Here is an 18483-nt window from a genome sequence, read left to right on the forward strand (position 1 = left end):
ACTGAGGAAGATCTGAACCCTCCTACAGAATTCTATCCCCTCCTAGAATCTTCCCTGGTGATGCCACTCCAGTTCCCAGGATCCTGTAAGGACCATGTATGCTCCATTGGGACCACATGTCACCTTGTGAAGCACAAACCTGAGTGTGTGGCCAGCACCCAGGCCACCGAGATCATGTTCAGTCCCAAGACAATATCTCTGACGGACTCTAATACAGTGTCCTTCTCCAGCTCTAAAACCACGGCAGTGGCCAAACCGGGATCAGAGAGCACACCTGAAGCAGAACCAGGGCTTGTATCTGTGGCCATGAATGAACTTGAGCCTCAATCGTTAGCTTTGGTTAAACCAGAACTTGAACCTTTGGCTCTAAAAGAACCAATTCCTGAGACCCTGGTTGTGGCTGAACCAGCAGCTGCACCTTTCCCCCTGCCAGTGCCCACGGCTGAACGAGAGTCCAAACCCAAGACAGTGTCTAAGGCTGGGTCAGAAACCATCTCAGCGGCCAAGCTGGGGCTCAAGGTGGTGGCAGTGACTGAACCAGGCTTGGAGGCTGTGACTATGGCAAAGCAAGAACTTGGAACTGTGGCTGGGTCCAAAATGGTGTCTGAGGCCAAGTCGGAGACAGTGGGCGTCTCTCGTAAGAGGCAGGGGGGCATCACAGGGGGTACCTGCTGGGCATCCGGGCTACCATACATCTACACTTTCGATGGCTACTCTTTCCCTGTGTCTGGAGGCTGTACCTACATGCTGAGCCATTGCCCTCAGGCCCTCCCCAGTGGCCTCCCTGCCTTCCAGCTGTGGATCGCCAGCTCTGGAGAGAGGCAGCCCATGCACTTTGTCATGATGCGCATCTTTGGTGTCACCATCACTGCTGTCAAGCATGAGTTCGGCTTTGTCCAGGTAAGAATCATTATGTATGGAATCCTGGGAAACTCTATCCTTCTCCATCCCTCATTTTTGTCAACTCTACAGTGGAGGCAATTATATAGGTCCACAGTCCCTTATCCAAAATGCTTGGGGCCCGGTGCATTTCAGATTTTACAATTTCAAGTGGTCATCCCATGCAAATGCCATATATCATATAATAATCCCAATAGGTGTTACATAATTACAAGCATTAATATCTCTGCAGTGAAATGTCTGAATATTCACACTAAGTGGGATAAATAAGACTTTAAGCAGCCATACCATGAGTTCAGGTCAGCTTTGGCTGCCAATTGCATTTTTGACATCAAATACACAAAACATCTTAGTCTTCAGGCCACTTTTGCATTTGGGGATTGTGGCTAAAGGACCATGGATTTCTAGCACCTATGTTAACAGGTTCCTGTGAAGCGGGAATGAGTTAACATACAAAAAGCACTTGGAACAGAGTCCACCTCGTGGTAAGTGTCATCTGAGGAGTTTGCCATGTTTATTGTCCCCTAACACTGACAACTGGAACCTCTACATTCTGTGAGCTTTGGACTTATCCTTGGACCACATGCAGCCACCGGCATGTGTGAAATTTCTCCTCAGGGAAGGTTTGGAGGCATTACTCTGGAAGGTTGTGGGGACTAGAATATGTTTAATCAGGGTTGCTAGAGGGAGCAAACCTATGAGGTTATGGATATACTAAGCTACTCCTCAGCACCACTATAGAGAGACAATGGACTCTGGAAACGGATGGCCTGAGTTCAAGTCCCAGGTTGACCACCTGTTATGTGTATGACCTTAGGCAAATTATTTAAACTCTCTGGGCCTTAGTTTCTTCATCTGTGAAATCAGGATGACAAAAAGATTGAACTCATCAGACTGTAGGGAGGATCAAATAGGCTAATATATGGAAAGCACAGAAGTACAGGATGCTAGGACCTGATGCATGAGCCCAAGATGCTCCATACTCCCCTCCACACACCTTTTGGCAACTCACACTGCCACTCAGGAGTCAGGAGTTCCCCAAGTGCTCTTATGGCTCCCCAGCAACCAGCACCCCAACCCAGGTATCTAGCACCTTCACATCCACAGGGCGCCAGATTTATACTCTCATCAAATGAGCCCCCATCTCCAAAGGACCTGACACTCCTGAGTTTCTTCATCGATTAAGGAATGTTTTACTATTATGTACCAGACCTTGCTGAAGGCACTGAGGACACATCAGTGATCAAGACAGACAAAATCCTTGTTCTCACGGTACTTATGTTCTAGTGGAGAAAGATCAGCAATAAATAGAAGTTATTATGTAGTATGTTCAAAGGTGATACATGCTAAGGAGGAAAAAATGGATTATGTTCGAAGGTGATACATGCTAAGGAGGAAAAAATGGATCACGAAAGTGGCATCAGGATGTCTGAGAGCATAGTTTTAAGTAGGAGCACCTCTCTGAGAAGATGAAACTTGAGCCAAGTCTTAAAAGAGATGAGGGAGAGAGCAATGTGTACATCTGAGAGAAGAGCATTTCAGGCAGAGGGAACAGCAAATGCCTAAGGGGGGAATCTCACAGGCATGTTCGAGGAATAGCAAGAAGCCAGGCTGAAGAGGAGGGATTGTGGTACAGAGGAGGGATGAAATATCACTTGGGTCTTAACAGGATCCCTGTGGCTGCCATGTGGGGAACAGACTATGGGGCTTGTGAAGGATGCACCAGGAGACCAGTGAGGAGGTCACTGCCATTGTCCAGGCAGGAGATGATGATTGGACCAGGGTGGAGGTGGTGAATGAGAGTAAAAGGTGGGTTGGTAATCTTCTTGGTGGGTGGACGCAAAAAAAAATGGAAGTCATGGATTGGGAGGAGAGATATCATATGATCCGGAAGCTCTTTGTGGAGGCTCTTGGTAATTGGGGAAAGGACACTGGGGTCCTAGCTGAAGGCTCTCTATGAACTGGAGGTTCCTTAGTAGAATCACTTATCTAGATTCCTGAGAGGAAGATTTCTGAATTTTGCATGAGGTCGCATCTGGGTATTGGTAACAAGACTCCTGGCTAAAATAAATAAATACAAAATGATTAAAAAATAAAAAGACTCTGGGTTAGTGCATGGAGTGACCTTCCAACCAGAACAGTGCCTCTAAACATTCCCTGAGGAGAAATTTCAGACATCCCAGGCTGCATGCGGTCCTAGGATAGGTCCAAAGCTCACAGAATTTGGAGGTTCCACATGCTAGTGTTAGCAGACAATAGACATAGAAAACCTTCCTCATATGAACCGCCAGGTGGACTCTGTTCCAAGTGCTTTTCACATATTAACTCATTCCCACCTTACCGCCCCAAAGTCCCCACTCCCTCAGTATCCCCAAATCCAACCCCCTCAGCTTCCATCCTCCACGTCTCCTCAAATGCTCAGGAATGCACCCTTTCTTGGGTCACCCCTGCAGGTGAACCAGCAGTGGCTCCGGCTGCCGGCGACGCTGCACGACGGGAGGCTGAGGTTGCATTTCCGCAGCTCAGAACTCTGGGCAGAGGCAGGTCTGGAGCATGAGCCGCCCGCGCTGCGCCTGGTGTACGACTGGCAGCACGCGCTGTCTCTGCAAGTGACCAACGGCTACCGTGCGCACGTGGTGGGCCTGTGCGGCAACTTCAACCGCGACCCGACAGACGATGTGGGCGGTCCGGACCCGCGCGCTTTCTTGCGCACTTGGGCTCTGCAGCCGCCGGACGCCCCGTGCCACGCCCTCTGGGCTGCTCCCTGCGCCAAGCCAGCGTCCCCACCGGAGACCCCGGGGCCCTGCGCCATCCTGGCAGCTCCGAAGGGGCCCTTTAGCCCCTGCCACGACGTGCTGCTGCCTGCGCCCTTCGAGACCAGCTGCAGTGCTTGGATCTGCCCCTTTCCCAACTACCGACCTGCGCTTTGCTTGACCCTCCAGGCCTACGCGCACGCGTGTCAGCGCCTGGGTGTCAGCATCGACTCCTGGAGATTCCAGACTGGCTGCCGTGAGTGAGCCTTAAGATGGAAAAGGCTATGGGTTACTGGGGAAGGGGATTCTGGGACTTAGGGGGTGGTACTCCTTGATGCTGGAGTTGATTCCTGGGGCAAGCCTGCAGGGTCCCTGGGGTGGGACTGCGGAGGCCCCAGAGGCAGAGTTCGTTGAGTTTGGGGGTGGAGACTTCTCCACCCTAGGGGTGGGATTTCTGGTTTCTGGGACCTGGAACACCTAGGTCTTGGGGTCTTTGGGTCTTAGGGCGAAGGCTTCCGGACCCTGGGGTCCAGAATTAGTTCATTCTAAAAGGCAGGTTTCCTGGATTTGGTAGATGGAAAAGTCTTCTAGGCGACGAGGACTCCAGGCTCTGGGGTGAGAGTTCTGTGTCCCAGGGCCAGACTTTTACGTTCTGGAAAGGGGACTTCTGGTTTCTGATGATAGAAACTTCTTTACTCTGAGATGGAGTTTGCTGAAAAGCCTCCATTCTAGGGGAGGAGGATCCCCAGGATCCCGGGCACGACTCTTGGAAGCGGAGGGCGCGAACGTCTCCATTCCAGGGGTAGCTGAATACTTAGGTCTCTGGAACCAGACTAGGAGATCCTGATGTGAACACTCTCTCCCCTCCACCTTCCTCCTCTGCCCCCAGCCATCGAGTGCCCCCACAACAGCCACTACGAGCCGTGTGGCTCCTCCTGCCCAGAGACGTGCATGGGTCGGTTGCGAGCGTCGTGCCCACTGCCCTGCGGGGAAACGTGCGCCTGTGATGCCGGCTACGTTCACAGCGGCCCTGCCTGCGTCCTGCGGCGCCCCGGGCCTGGTGGCTGTGGCTGCTCGCACCAGGGACGTCTGCTGGGACCAGGCGAGACTTTATGGGAGGGCGTGGGCTGCACGCGCCGCTGCGTCTGCCCAGCTTCAGGAGGGAGTGTGATCTGCACCCAGGCCGGTTGCAGGCCAGGCGAGCGCTGCGTTCTGTCACTCGGCCTGCGCACGTGTGTGCCCTCGAGCATGGCGACATGCGTGGCGGCCGGCGGAGGCCACTATATCACCTTCGATGGGCGCCGGTTTCGCTTTCCTGGCTCTTGCGTGTACCTGCTGAGCGGCCTTAGTTCTCCGGCGCCGCAGGAACTGGCGGACTTCCGTGTGCTCCTGGGCACCGGACCTGATGGCCTCCCGGGTAGCCTCGAAGTGCTCGTGTCTGGGTGTCACCTAAGGCTGGACCCCAAGGAACCCGGTCGTGTCCTGGTGAGAAAATCCAACCCTGCCCACACATGCACCCAGGGATCCCACGTTATGACCTCTGACCCAGGGTCCTCACCTCAAGACTCTGAACCCTGATCCCAAGATCCCCCTAACCTCACCCTAGGATCACACCTTGAGTTTTTGTCCTATGATACTGGACCCTCAACCTAGGACTCCCACCTCCTTGCTCTTGCCCCATGATCTCTGATGCAGCCGCTTAACTTTAACCCCCCAAAACTAACCCCCAAATCAGAACTCAAACCTTAACTCTTTAGGACCAAACCCTAAGTCCAGAAGCCCTTTACCCAGTCCCCCATAACTTCTTGTGGCAAAGGAAAAGAGGTTGTAGTGTTGTTGGAAAGGCTACATGGAAGGCGCTCACTAGGTGCCAATATAATAACACATAATGCACAAGAGTCCTCTTAAGGTAGATACAATTGGCATTGCCATTTTCCAGATGAGGAAACTGTGGCCCAGAGAGGTGAGGCCATTTGCCCAAGGTCACACAGCTGATAAATAGCAGAGCTGGTATTTAAACCTTGGCATTTTGGCTCCAGGGTCTGTTATGCTGTCTCTGCAAATAAAAACAAAACAAAACAAAAAAACATGACCTCAACTACCTCCTTTGTGAAACATAATTCAGAGTCCCCAATGATTCTGACACCACTTCAACATGGCAAATTTTCTCATCAAGGTAGGAAGGGCCCTGGGAAGAGACACTGGGAGAGGAGCTGTGGGGCCGTGGGGCTGACTATTCACTGACCACAGAGGACAGGACCCAGACACCGACAGTTATTTTGCATCAGGAGTTTGCCTTGGCAATATTTTTAATTTATTACTGAATTACCACTTTTTTTCTTTTTGGGTGGATTTTTTTATTGGGATTGCATTGAATCTAAAACTCCAAATGGGGAGACTGTTGAGTTTGCCAGCCCACCAACGTGGTATATTTTTGTTTTTATAAGTCTTTTATTTTATTTTATTTTATTTTACTTTATTTAAATTAATTAATTAACATATAGTGTATTATTAGTTTCCGAGGTAGAGTTCAGTGATTCATTAGTTGCATATAACACCCAGTGCTCATTATATCACGTGCCCTCTTTAATGCCCATCACCCAGTTACCCCCTCCCCCACCCTCCTCCCCTCCAGCAACCTTAAGTTTATTTCCTATAGTTAAGAGCCTCTTATGGTTTGTCTCCCTCTCTGATTTTGTCTTGTTTTATTTTTCCCTCCCTTCCTCTATGCTCCTCTGTTGTGTTTCTTAAATTGCACATATGCGTGAAATCATATAATTGTCTTTCTCTGATTGACTTATTTCACTTAGTGTAATACCCTCTAGTTCCATCTACGTCATTGCAAATGGCAAGATTTCATTCTTTTTGATGGCTGAGTAATATTCCACTGTATATATATATATACACACACCACATCTTCTTTATCCATTCATCTGTCGATGGGCCTCTGGGCCCTTTCCATAGTTTGGCTATTGTGGACATTGCTGCTATAAACATTGGGGTGCAGGTGCCCCTTCGGATCACTACATTTTTACCTTTGGGGTAAATACCCAGTAGTGCAATTGCTGGGTAGTAGGGTAGCTCTATTTTTAACTTTCTGAGGAACCTCCATACTGTTTTCCAGCTTGCATTCCCACCAGCAGTGTAAGAGGGTTCCCTTTCCTCTGCGTCCTCGTCAACATTTGTTGTTTCCTGACTTGTTAATTTGAATTACCCCACTTTTAAATGAGGAAGGCTGGATGTATAGTATCTCTTGAGAAACGAGAAGCCCTGGCAACCGGTCTCCTATTCTAATGGCCACTCATGGTTGGGACTTTCCTCTCTAGCCAGGGGCACATACTTTCTCTCCAGTTTGTCACAGTCCCCATCAATCCCACACTCTCCACTTCACTCATTTAGTTATTTGTCTGGCCCCTGGAGGCATGTGATTTAGGACCGGGTTTCATGCTTTTCCTGGGACCAGGGGTCTAGCCCTAGGGGGCCCTAAGGGACCCTAATCCCAGAACCTAAGATCCCTCTGCTGCTCCAAGGAACACTGCCCCACAATTACAAATCCTTACTTTATCCTTACAACAATTTTTTCTCAGTGAATATTATTATTTTTCTCATTTTACAGAGAAGTTAAATAAATTGCCAAAGTGAGACAGCTAAACAAACCAGAAGCCAAGATTTGAACCCAGATAACTTGACTCCAAAGTCAAAGGACTCTTAATTACCACAGTTCACTGTCCTGACACATGTAGTTATTAAAATTGGACCATATGAAGCTGCCAATATTTGATTTTTTTTTTCCCTACAAATGTGGCAGTTTCATATAGTTCAACCTAAGTGTAATAAAAGACAATTACTCCTGGCCTGGAGTGTCTGGGACAAAACTCCTAGCTTGGACTCAAGAATCCTAGAGCCTTTATTGTGGGCCCCAGTATAACAGAGCTTTTAGTCCTGATTCTGGGCTCTTGAAACCCCAGTCCTGACCCAAGGATCCCATTTATTCATTCAGCAATCACTTACTGAATACCTACTGTATTGCAGGCACTGTAACATAGGTTATATGTGTTAACTGAATTTCAGACCCAATTTCAGTCCAAGTGGCATCCCCAGACCCAATCCAGGAATTCCAAATCCCCAATTCCCAAAGCTTACAAACCCTCATCCCCAATTCTTATACCCCCAGCCCCAACTGTTCTGGGCAAATATGGTTAGACCACGGATAGCAGCTTCAACATTTGTATATGTTGTGGACAACCTCCCTGCCCTGAGCCATTTGCATAGCACCCTGGAGCCCCTGCCATTATCTAGAAATCCCAGCATCCCTAGGACTCTACAGCCTGACCAAGCCAAGGAGCCTCATTCATTCATCCATGCATTAGTTCAACAAATATTTATTGAATACAGACTAAGTGCCAGACACTGCACATGTGTCACTTTCAGAGGCTGTCGCTTTCAAATCCCCAAATCTGATCCAGGAATACTACAGGCCCAAATCCCAGAATCCACAGTTCTCACCATCCAAGTATTTGTTGGAAAAAGTAGCAGTACCATGGACAGCATCCCAAGCTTTTTTTTTTTTTTTTTTTTTTTCCTTCTTCTTCTTTTTTTTTTTCTTTTTTCCGGTCATTGTAGACAGACCCCTAGTGCCTCAACAAGGCCTTCTGGAGGCCCTGCTCTTACCTAGGGACATAGGCATCCTTGGTACTGATACTGGGTCCCTAGAGCCCCAGCTTGACATACCTTCTTCACACAGGTGAATGGAGACTGGCAGAATCTACCATTCCAGGCTCTGAGCAACAGTACCCTCATCTTTCGCCATGGCTGGGACACCGTGGTCAGCTGCCGCTTTGGTCTGCGGGTGACCTATGCCCCCGGGATCCGCGTGGTAGTGGATCTTCCAGCAGCATATATGGGCCATGTGGTGGGGCTGTGTGCTAACTACAATGGGGATCCCATGGATGACCTCCAGGTGCCTGGAATTGTGCCGGACACCAAGCTACCTGAGGATGCATTGGTTTGGGCCTTCGGCCATAGCTATGTGGTGGGCTCCCCGACCGGGTGCCTGAATGTTGCTGACAAGATGCCGCCACTGCCACCATCCTGTGTCACACTGCCGGCCACCAGCACCCCAGCCCACTTTGCCCACATCTGTGACATCCTCTTGGACCCCCTGGGGCCCTTCCAGCTGTGCCATGAGATGCTGGCACCAGGTCCCTATGTCCAAGATTGCATGGTGGATGTATGTCTAGGCATTGGACCCTGCCCCATGCTCAGCCTCTACTGTGAAACTTGCCAGCTGCTGGGTGGCCAAGTCTTCCCCTGGCGGAAGTCGAGTCTGTGCAGTGAGTGCCTAGGGCTTCGGTCAGCCTCTCCATCTTTGCTCATCTGGGGAACCTGGTCCCACTCCTGACAGAGGTTCAGCTCCTTGGCTGTTGCCCATCCCAGGGTGCCAGCTCATCCCTGCACAATGTATCCCTGAGACCCTGTACTTCCCACTGCGCCAGCCTCCACCCATCCCTCCACTCCTCACCAGAGACTGGCCCATCCAAAGTGTCTGGCCTACTCTGATGAAAGTCCAGCCCCCAGCTCTCATTCTTCCTTCTTCTTAGCCCTGATTATGGTCCAGCCCTTCAGCCCTTACCTCTCAGGGACTCAGACCTGTTCATGGTCCAGCCCCCAAGCCCTTACCCGTCCAAGCCCTACAGATTAGCTTTGCCTCTGATCCACACCACCTGGTCTTTTGCTATCTGAAGGTTCCCGCAGCTCTGCCCAAGTAGAGCTTCACCCCTGCAGGGCCCCAGATGCCCCATCCTAGCCCCAAGGGGGAGGATGAGATTCCCAACAGCCACATGCCTCGAAGTAATCCTCCAACCCTACTTGCTCCCGCAGGCCCGCTGTGCCCCGCACACTCGCGCTACACGCTGTGCGCTCCGGATTGCTCAGCCACTTGCGCGGGGCTGAAGCCACCGCCTGGCTGCGACGGCCCTGGGCTCTGCCGCGAGGGCTGCGTGTGCGACGCGGGCTTTCTGTTGAGTGGCTCCGACTGCGTGCCCGCGGCTCAGTGCGGCTGCCTGAGCGCCGGCCGCTACTTGGAACCCGGCGCGCCGCTGTCGTCCCCGCACCCCGCGACCGGCCGCTGCTGCCGCTGCCGCCCTGGCGGCCAGGTGGTCTGCAAACCCTGCCGCGCAGCCGCGGGCGGCCCAGGCCTCTGCCTCGCCTCAGACGGCCTCCGTTACCGCACCTTCGACGGCACCACCTTCCACCTCCCGGGCGCCTGCACTTATTCGTTGGTGAGCACGGGCACGGGCCGCCTTCGGGGTGTGTGGCCCTTCGAGGTGGTGCTGGAGAAAAGCCCACGGACGCCTGAGGTCCGCCGCGCGCTGCTCTGCGTGCATGGCCACCGCTTCGGCCTAGACTGGGAGGACTGGGGCTACATCACGGTGAGCCCCCGCCCTGTGCTCCTCCTCCTTTCAGCTGCCTGGCAGTCTCTGTTCTGACGGGTGGGATCTCTGAGTACCGCCGCCTGATGCCCGCCTCTCTCCAACGACTTCATTTCCACTCTCCTCCTCCTTCTCCCTTCTCCACTTCCCCCACCCTCTCCTCCTGCCCCTTCTCCTTTCAATCCCTCTCTCAATAGTTGGGTCTGCACATCCCCGTTCCATGCTGCTCAGGCTCTCTGTCTCTCCCACTTCCTTCCTCTCTCTCTTCACCGCCCACGCCCACCCCGCCTATCTCCCCCACCCCCAATCTTCATCTCGGCCTCTTTTCCTCCTCCATCGGGGTCTCCATGTGCCCTCTCCTGCTCCACGACTACCATCACCTCTTCGCCCGGAAGCCCACCCAGCCTTCCTTGACCCCTGCTCCCTGCTGGCCCAACCCCCTCTCTGGTGCCCCTGCCTCTCCACTGCCCTTCCTCTCGAGGCCTCCCCCTCTTTTTCTCTCCAAAGTGGTCCCTCCCCTCTCTCCTCCTCCTGTCCCCACATCCCCTCCCTCCTCTTTCGCTGCTCTACCGCCCTCTGCTGCCTCCCAGCCCCCAGGTCCACGGATGCCCTCAGGTCCATCTCCCATCCCTGAGTAAGGAGTTTCCCCTCTCTCCCTGAACTCCAGGCCTACCTCACCATTCTCCCTCCCCCTCACTCAACTTCCCCTCTCCAGGTCTCCACACACCTTCCCACAATACCCACTCCCAAGCACTGCCCCGAATGTCCCTACCCCTTGAGTCCTCTCCTTCACCCCCTGTCCCTCTTATCACCCCGGCAGTCCCTGTCCACTCTTCCCCCGTTCTGGTACACCACCTCTCTTCCTCCTTGCACACACTGCCCGCACCACCCCTCCTCCCAGACTCCTTCCAGTTCTCCCCAGACCCGGCCCTCCCCCCTCACTCCAGGCTGCCCCACCCCTGCCCGCAGGTGGACGGCGTGCGGCGCTGCCTGCCCTTCGCGCTGACCAGAGGCAGGGTGCGCGCCTTCGCGCGGGGCGCCTCGGTGGTGCTCGCGGTGCGAGGGGGCCCGCGCCTGCTTTTCGGGCTCGGTGGCCACCTGAGCGTGGAGCTGCCTGCGGCCTACCGCGGCCTCACTCGCGGCCTCTGCGGCAACTTCAACGGCAAGGCGTCGGATGACCTGCAGCTGCCGAGGCCCGGGCCCTGCGCCGCGCCACGTCCCTGCCTGGGTTCGGGCTGTCCACCGGCCGCCGAGGACGCGGGCGCAGATGCAGCGTGGCGTGGCTCTTGCGACCTCCTGCGCGAGCCCAGCGGCCCGCTGGCACCCTGCCACGCACTCCTGCCGCCCGAGCCCTTCTTCCAGGCCTGCGTGGCCGACATGGGCCGCGCCCGCGGGAACCGCAGAGTGCTCTGTGCCTTCCTGCAAGCCTACGTGGCTGCCTGCCAGACGGCTGGTGCGGATATGAGGCCCTGGAGGGCTCCCAGCTTTTGCCGTACGTCCCCAGCCAGAGGGCTTTCCGGCCGGGTGGGGTCCGCGGCGGGAGACCGCGGTCTGGGCTTCATTCATAACACAGGTGTTAGTTGAGGACCTACTATGTGTCGGGCCCACGCTAATGATACAGCACCAAACAGGACAGAGTCCTGCACACCCTATGGTTGGGAAAACAGATTTGATTTTATCCCTTAGCTAACATTTACAAAGCACTCATTCAGTATCAGGTGCTGTGTTAAAATTGTTCCCCCTGGACCAGCAGCTGCAGCAGCAATATTCAGGGCTTGTTTACAATGCAAATTCTTGCCCTGTCCCAGACTTACTGAATCAGAAACTCTGGAGTGGCACCCAGCAACCTGTTTTAACAAGCCCTCCAGGAGACCTGGACACAGGCTTCGCCTGAGAACCTGTTTTACCTGCTTTAAGTCAGCTCACTCCATCTGTGAACTGCTCTAGGAGAGAGGGACAAATTGTCTGCCTCCTATAGTCGGGGACAGAGGCACAGAGAATTTTCCAGATCTCACAGCCAGCAGGGGGCAGAACTGGCTTGTCACCTGGCTCCAGAATCCTCTCTCTGACACCCTATGCTATGGTTTCACTCCCAACAATAATGTAAAAATAGTTCCAGTAGTAACATGAAAACAACAGCTGACCTTACTGTGTACATGCTCAGTGCTAAGCTCTCAATTCTCCCAACAGCCCCATCAGGCAAGTACATTTTATGGGTGAGGGAAACCAAGGCATAGATGGTTAAGGAATTTGCCCAGAGTCACACACCTAGAAAATGACTTATTAGCTGGCACCTGAATATTTTGTTCATTTAACAAATTCTCATCAACTTCCAATTTCTCTGTCCACATGTATCCTCCATAATCCTCATGGACTCTGGGCCCCACCTTGACTTATCATTGTGGTATCAGTATCTATCTCCTTCTGACCTCTTTCTGCCTCTAGGTTCAAATGTTCTTGGAGGAAACCTGTATGGGTTGCTCTTTACTTACAGACTGATGGCCACCTCCACCTCTGTCTGTCATGGTCATTTTCCCAGCCCTGGCCCAACTAGCTGGTCATGGATACACAATGTGGCCACTATGTCAAGCAGGACTCCTAATGGCAATGTCAGAGTCCCAACTCAAACTGAAGGAAGAAAGACCAAACAATCTGAGGCATATATAACTGCGAAGACTGGGGGTGTTCCTATCCTCAGGCTTAGCGGGATTAAGAATTTTCAACTGCAGTTAAAAAAAAAAGTCAATTTTTCTCCTTCTCCGTCTTGTTCGTCCCTTCCATCCTCTCTCTGTGCTAGCTTTATTCTCAAGCAGATTCTCCTCTGGTGGTAGCAGCAAGGCTTTGGCAACTTCAGGCTGACAATTCCATCAGCTTCAAAGCCTTTGCAAAAATGTAACACCCTTTTCCCAGTGGCCCCAGCAAAAGTCCCAGGGTCCACCACCCACAGGTTTTGCCTGTCCAGTTATTGTGATCCAGAGGAGGGAAGAATAATCTGATTAGCCAGCTCTGGGTTCTGTACACATCCCTGGAACCTGGATGTGAAATCACCTCAGTCCACATGTTGAAAGTAAGGATGGGTAGTTGTCAAAAAGCAAGTGGGAGTATTATTGTTAGAAGGGTAGAGAGGGCAAGAAAAGACATCCACCACTAGAATCCACTGACAGGTTCCCAATGGACCCAAATAAGCAGGATAAAAGGTGGGGTCACTTGGTGGTTCAAGTAATAGTCAACCCCTTCAGCTGGGGCTGGGATTGGGAGGGAAAACCCCAGAAAAGACAAAGAGCAGGGAAGCCATGTTAGTCCTATCTGGGATGCATTCAAGTAGCCAGCACCCCGCATAGCAGGCAGACACTGCTCAGTCTCTGCTGGTTGTTATTGCTGTCGAGGTTAATCCGAGGGGGAGGTCTGCATTCTGAGGGTGCTGGGTCAGCGGAGGGTAGGCCCCTGGCTTGCCTGCGTCTGACAAGCCCCCTCTCCACAGCCATGCGGTGCCCCCCCAACAGCCACTACAGTCTGTGTGCGAACCCCTGCCCTGCGGCCTGTCCGGGTGTTCAGGAAGTGGTGCGGCTCCCCACTCCCTGCGCTGAGGGCTGTGAGTGTGACGATGGATTCTTCCCAGCCGGGCGTGACTGCGTCCCCGCGGACCACTGTCCTTGCTTCCACAATGGCCAGTACTTCCCTGTGAGCATCCCCTCGGGTTCTTGTCAGAGCTTCACTTGGGTCCTTGTCAGAGCTTCACTTGGGTCCTCCCACTTTGCCTCAGATCTCCATGCACTTCCTTGTATGGGTCTCATCTCAGAACCTCTGGCTGCACCCTCCCTTCAATGCTACCTCCCTCTTCACCCTCCCTCCCCTCCTCCACAGCCTGGCCAGACTGTCCTCATCCAGAACTGCTCCTCCTCCTGTACCTGCCAACTAGGGGAGGGCGTGGCCTGCGTGCCCTTCAGCTGCCCTATGGAGGAGGTCTGTGGCATCACAGATGGAGTCCTAGGCTGTCGATTGCAAGGTGCCCGGGGGTTTTGGTCTGAGGGGTCAGAGATTGGGGCATGGCTCCTAAGTCCTGGGAAGGAGAGGACTGGTGACCCAGACTCCTGGGACTCATATGTGCCTGCTCTTCTCTCTCTCCCCCACAGCCACCTTGGCCCCTGCCCCGAGCTCTGTGGCCCCACCACTGGTTTCCTCACCTTTCCCACCCCTGCTCCCCAGCCCCAGTCCCCAGTGCCCAGAAAACTCCCGTTTTGTTCCATGTGGCTCCGCGTGCCCAGCCACGTGTGCCAACCCCGCTGCCCCAGATCACTGTAGCCACCCCTGTGCTCCGGCCTGCCAGTGCCTACCTGGCTACCTGCTGCTAGGGGGCCGATGTGTGCCCCGTGACCACTGCTCCTGCTTCCTGCACCAAGGCCGGACTTTCTGGAGAGACAACTGTACTCAGCAATGCCACTGCCCGACCCTTGGTGCCCCGGTGAGCAAGCTTCCCCAGTGTTGGCCTGACAAGTGCCATGGTCACTGCAAGGCCTCCACAGGTGGCTGGTACCACTGCCTGTTAGCCCAGTCCCCACCCAGTCCCACTGTCCTGGAGAAGTCACTGGTCTGCATGGCCACTGGAGACTTCCACTTCCACACATTTGGAGGAACCTACTATGAATTCCCTGGCTCCTGTGTCTACCGCCTGGCGGGTCTCTGTGGCTCAGCCCCTGCCAACCTTCAGCACTTCAGCCTGGATTTGACCCCACTGCTGTGGCCACGTGGCTGGACCAAGGCCCTGACCCTCTTAGCCTGTGGCCTGAGGCTGGACATGAGTCCAAAAGATCTCAACCGCATCCGGGTGAGTTTTCAAAGGCTCCAGATCAGCCTATTATCTCTTACCATCCCCACTACCCACAGGTAACCTGTAGTGACCCCTCTTTTCCTACTGATGCCCCCTTTATTGACTCTCTCACTGGTCCTCAAAGATGTCCTCCAATTTCTTAGTGGCCCATTGACTTGCCTGTTGACCCCTTCCCACAGACTCTCTATTTGAGACTCCTCTTCCCTTGAGTCTCCTATCACCTTCCCAATAACCCTCCACTGAGTCCTCAGTTGACTCCCCTTTAACCATAGACTCAGCCTTGATCTTCCCATTGACCTTCCCTTTCTCCCCCATCGAATATCCCATGAACCCATTCATTGCCCCTCCCCAACTGATCCTACTACTGTTATATTGACTTGCCCATTAACCCTATTTACTGTCCTCTTGATCTCACCCCAAACACCATAGATATGTACTGAGCTATCAGTTAACCTTCCTAGTAATCCACCGACTGGACCATTGATACCATTTACATGTTTATGGATCTTCCCATTGAGCTTCCTATTGCCACTGAATTTTCAGGGCTTTCTATTATCCCAATTGTGCCTGTCTTTGATTCTTAGTCTCACCCATTGAGACTTCCTTAGACTGTTCCATTAAAATTCATTGACTCCACCCCCTTTTACCCACCAGCTGAGCCTCCCCATTGCCACCCAAAGCCACCTTAAGCATTCTCTTGATCCTCATACCCCTTATATTTGTCTGTCCACATCGCCATTATCCCTCTTCTTGATCCTCCCATTGATCCCTTACTGACTCCTCCCTACTGACTCCCTATTTATTCTTTTTACCCTTCGTTGATCTCCCACGGACCCCTCATGAACTCTTATCTAATCACTCTACCATTGAACCCCCTGCCCCATGGAATCCTTTACTTACCCTCCAGTTAGCCTCCACTGATGGTCTATTGGATCTCCTTATGATACCTAATGACTACCCTATTAACCAATTTTCCCCCTCATCCTTCTCTGATCTTTTATTGACATTTCCAAGAATTTCTACTGAAATCTCCTACATCCTTCTCCCGCTGTTTTCGCCACCTGCATGCCCTCCCTGTAGGTGGATGGAATTCTGGAATCGCTGCCTTTCTTTCACGGCCACTGCCTCCGTGCCTACTACCAAGGCCGCCAACTCTGCGTAGACACGGACTTCGGCCTCTCCCTGACCTACGATTGGGACAGCCTGGCACGTGTAACGCTGCCGGGGCCCTATGGACCCTACCTGTGCGGACTCTGTGGCCAGCACGGCCCGAGCAGCTCCACCGTGCCGGTGCCCGACACCTGGAAGGTGGCAGAAGTGCCGGGCTGTGGCCCATTCTGCGGGTCCCTCTGTCCCAGCCCGTGCCCAGTGACCAAGCGCCCTCAATTCGCTGGAGACGCGTACTGCGGGCTGCTGGCGGCGGCCGAGGGTCCCTTCGGGCCATGCCACGCCGCGCTGGACCCGCTCCCTTTCATGGACAACTGCCTGGACGACGTGTGTCGCCACTACGGCGCTCGTCACATCGTCTGCCGAGCCCTGGCCGCCTTCACTGTCGCCTGTCAGGCTCTGGGCGTGCACCTGCGGCCCTGGAGGACGCCTGACTTCTGTCGTGAGTGCGCGGGGGTTGGCAGAGATAGCGGGTGAAGCTCGGAAGAGCTAGGATTTGGGACGCCAGGGGCCGGACGCGAGAGGACCAATGGGGAAGTTCAGGCCTGGGTGGGTGGAGCCAGGCGCAGAAGGGTGGGACTTGCAGAGGAGTTAGACCTGGAGGGGCAGCAGTTTAATTAACGAGATCTTCCTGTCTTTTGTGCCTGTCTCATTGTCACTGTCTCTCTGTCTCCCCGGTGCTTCTCTGTGCCTCACTGTCTCTACCTCGCGTTCCCATTCTCTGTTCCTCGTTCTCTCTCCCCGCGGTGTTGCTCTCCACGCCCCCCGCCCCGGCCCCACATCCTCCGTCTCCGTCTAACGGTCTGTTCCTCTCAACCGGCTTACCCCTTTCTCTGTCCCTCGCTATGTCTTCCCCGCGTCTCCCCATCTCTCTCCCCTCGCTCTGACCCTCCCACCGCCGCGCCTCTCCCCAGCCTGGCGGTGTCCGCCGCACTCGCACTACGAGCTGTGCGGCCCGTGCTGCCCAGCCACGTGCGCGGGCGGAGAGAGCTGCTCCGGCCGCGGCGCCAGCGGCAGCCGCTGCTGTGAGGGCTGCGTGTGCGACGCGGGCTTCGTGCTTAGCGGCGCCGCCTGCGTGCCGGAGGCCAAGTGCGGCTGCTTCCGCGCCGGCAGCTACCGAGCTCTGGGTGCCGTGTGGTACCCCGGGCCCCGCTGCGCGCGCCGCTGCCGCTGCGGACCCGGCGGCGCGGTGACGTGCGCGCCGCGGCCGTGCCGGCGCGGGCGGGTGTGCGGCCTGCGCGGAGGCGAGCGCCGGTGTCTGCCCGAAGGCCGAGGCAGCTGCGCCCTCGCCGGGCCCGCGCACGTGCTCGCCTTCGATGGCCGCGTGCTCACGCTGCCCCCGCCGGCGCCCTCCCCTTCTGAGCGCTGCCTGCACGTGCTGGCCCGCACTGCAAGCCAGGGGCCCTGTGCCTTCAGCCTAGACGTGGCCCGCGACGGGGCCGGGCTGCTCAGCCTGCACCTCAACCTCTCCGAGCACCACCTGCAGCTAGACCGCACCCTTGTCGGCGTCATCACGGTATGCGTCCACTGGGCTGCGCCCACGCCCCGCCCTCTCCCTCCTGGAAGCGCCTCAGTTTCCCCCACCGTGTATAAAAAAAAAAAGGCATCTCTGTCCCTCAAGGCTTACGAGATGGTGCAAGTATGTGACAAGGTAGAAAAGCATTGCCTGGAACACAGTAATGGCTCATTAAAGCATAGCTGTTATGTATACATTATCACCTCCTACCCGGGATTGGAGAAAATCAATCATTCAGGATTATTTCAGTAAATTGTATGGAGAGTCTCCCTGTGGTCCAGGAAAGCCCTGGAGGATTTGATGGGGAGCAAGTCCTGGGAGAGCTCACATACCTCCAGGGAAACAGATGATAAGTAAATAAATAAGTAAAATAAGTAGTACATCTGATGATGGGTATAAGAACTATGAAGAAAAATAAAACAAGGAAGAGAGAGAGTGTAAGAACAGAGTAAAGAGGTTTAGCATTTTTTTTTTTTTAAGATTTTATTTATTCATTTGAGACACAGATAGAGAAAGCACGAGCAGGGGGCAGAGGGAGAGGGAGAAGCAGGCTCCCCGCTGAGCCAGGAGCCCAATGTGGGGCTCGATCCCAGGACCCTGGGATCATGACCTGAGCCGAAGGCAGACGCTTAACCATCTGAGCCACCCAGGCGCCCCGAGGTTTAGCATTTAAATAAGGTGATGAGGAAGACCCCACTGAGAAAGTAACATTTGAGTCAAGATCTGAAGGAGGTGAGGGAGGGGTCCATGTGGACATCTGGGAAGGGGCAAATCAGGCAGAGGGAACGCAAAGTGCAAAGTTCAGGGAAATGGCGTGGAAGCAGGCTCAGCCTTCACAGCCCCAGTCCTGACCCCTTTCCTCCTCCACAGGTGGATGGTGAGCACTGC

At 54.1% G+C, this 18483-nt stretch overlaps 2 protein-coding genes across 2 annotated transcripts; both read left to right on the forward strand.

The window, feature by feature from the left end:
• LOC145717488 (alpha-tectorin-like) lies at positions 1-3967 on the forward strand. Its single transcript, XM_081806150.1, has 2 exons — positions 1-900; positions 3354-3967. The coding sequence occupies exons 1-2, from the start codon at positions 61-63 to the stop codon at positions 3915-3917; spliced, it is 1404 nt and encodes a 467-aa protein (XP_081662276.1). The 5' UTR covers positions 1-60; the 3' UTR covers positions 3918-3967.
• A 934-nt stretch (positions 3968-4901) lies between these two features.
• On the forward strand, positions 4902-17063 carry LOC102739411 (IgGFc-binding protein-like). The gene is made up of 7 exons (XM_081807894.1): positions 4902-5138; positions 8398-8986; positions 9534-10084; positions 11054-11537; positions 13884-14090; positions 14218-14909; positions 15993-17063. Exons 1-7 carry the CDS (start codon positions 4902-4904, stop codon positions 16554-16556), a joined length of 3324 nt encoding a protein of 1107 aa, XP_081664020.1. The 3' UTR covers positions 16557-17063.
• Positions 17064-18483: the final 1420 nt, after the last annotated feature.

This window comes from Leptonychotes weddellii, chromosome 16 (assembly GCF_054177405.1).
Source record: "Leptonychotes weddellii isolate Sample4059 chromosome 16, ASM5417740v2, whole genome shotgun sequence".
Taxonomy (NCBI): domain Eukaryota; kingdom Metazoa; phylum Chordata; class Mammalia; order Carnivora; family Phocidae; genus Leptonychotes; species Leptonychotes weddellii.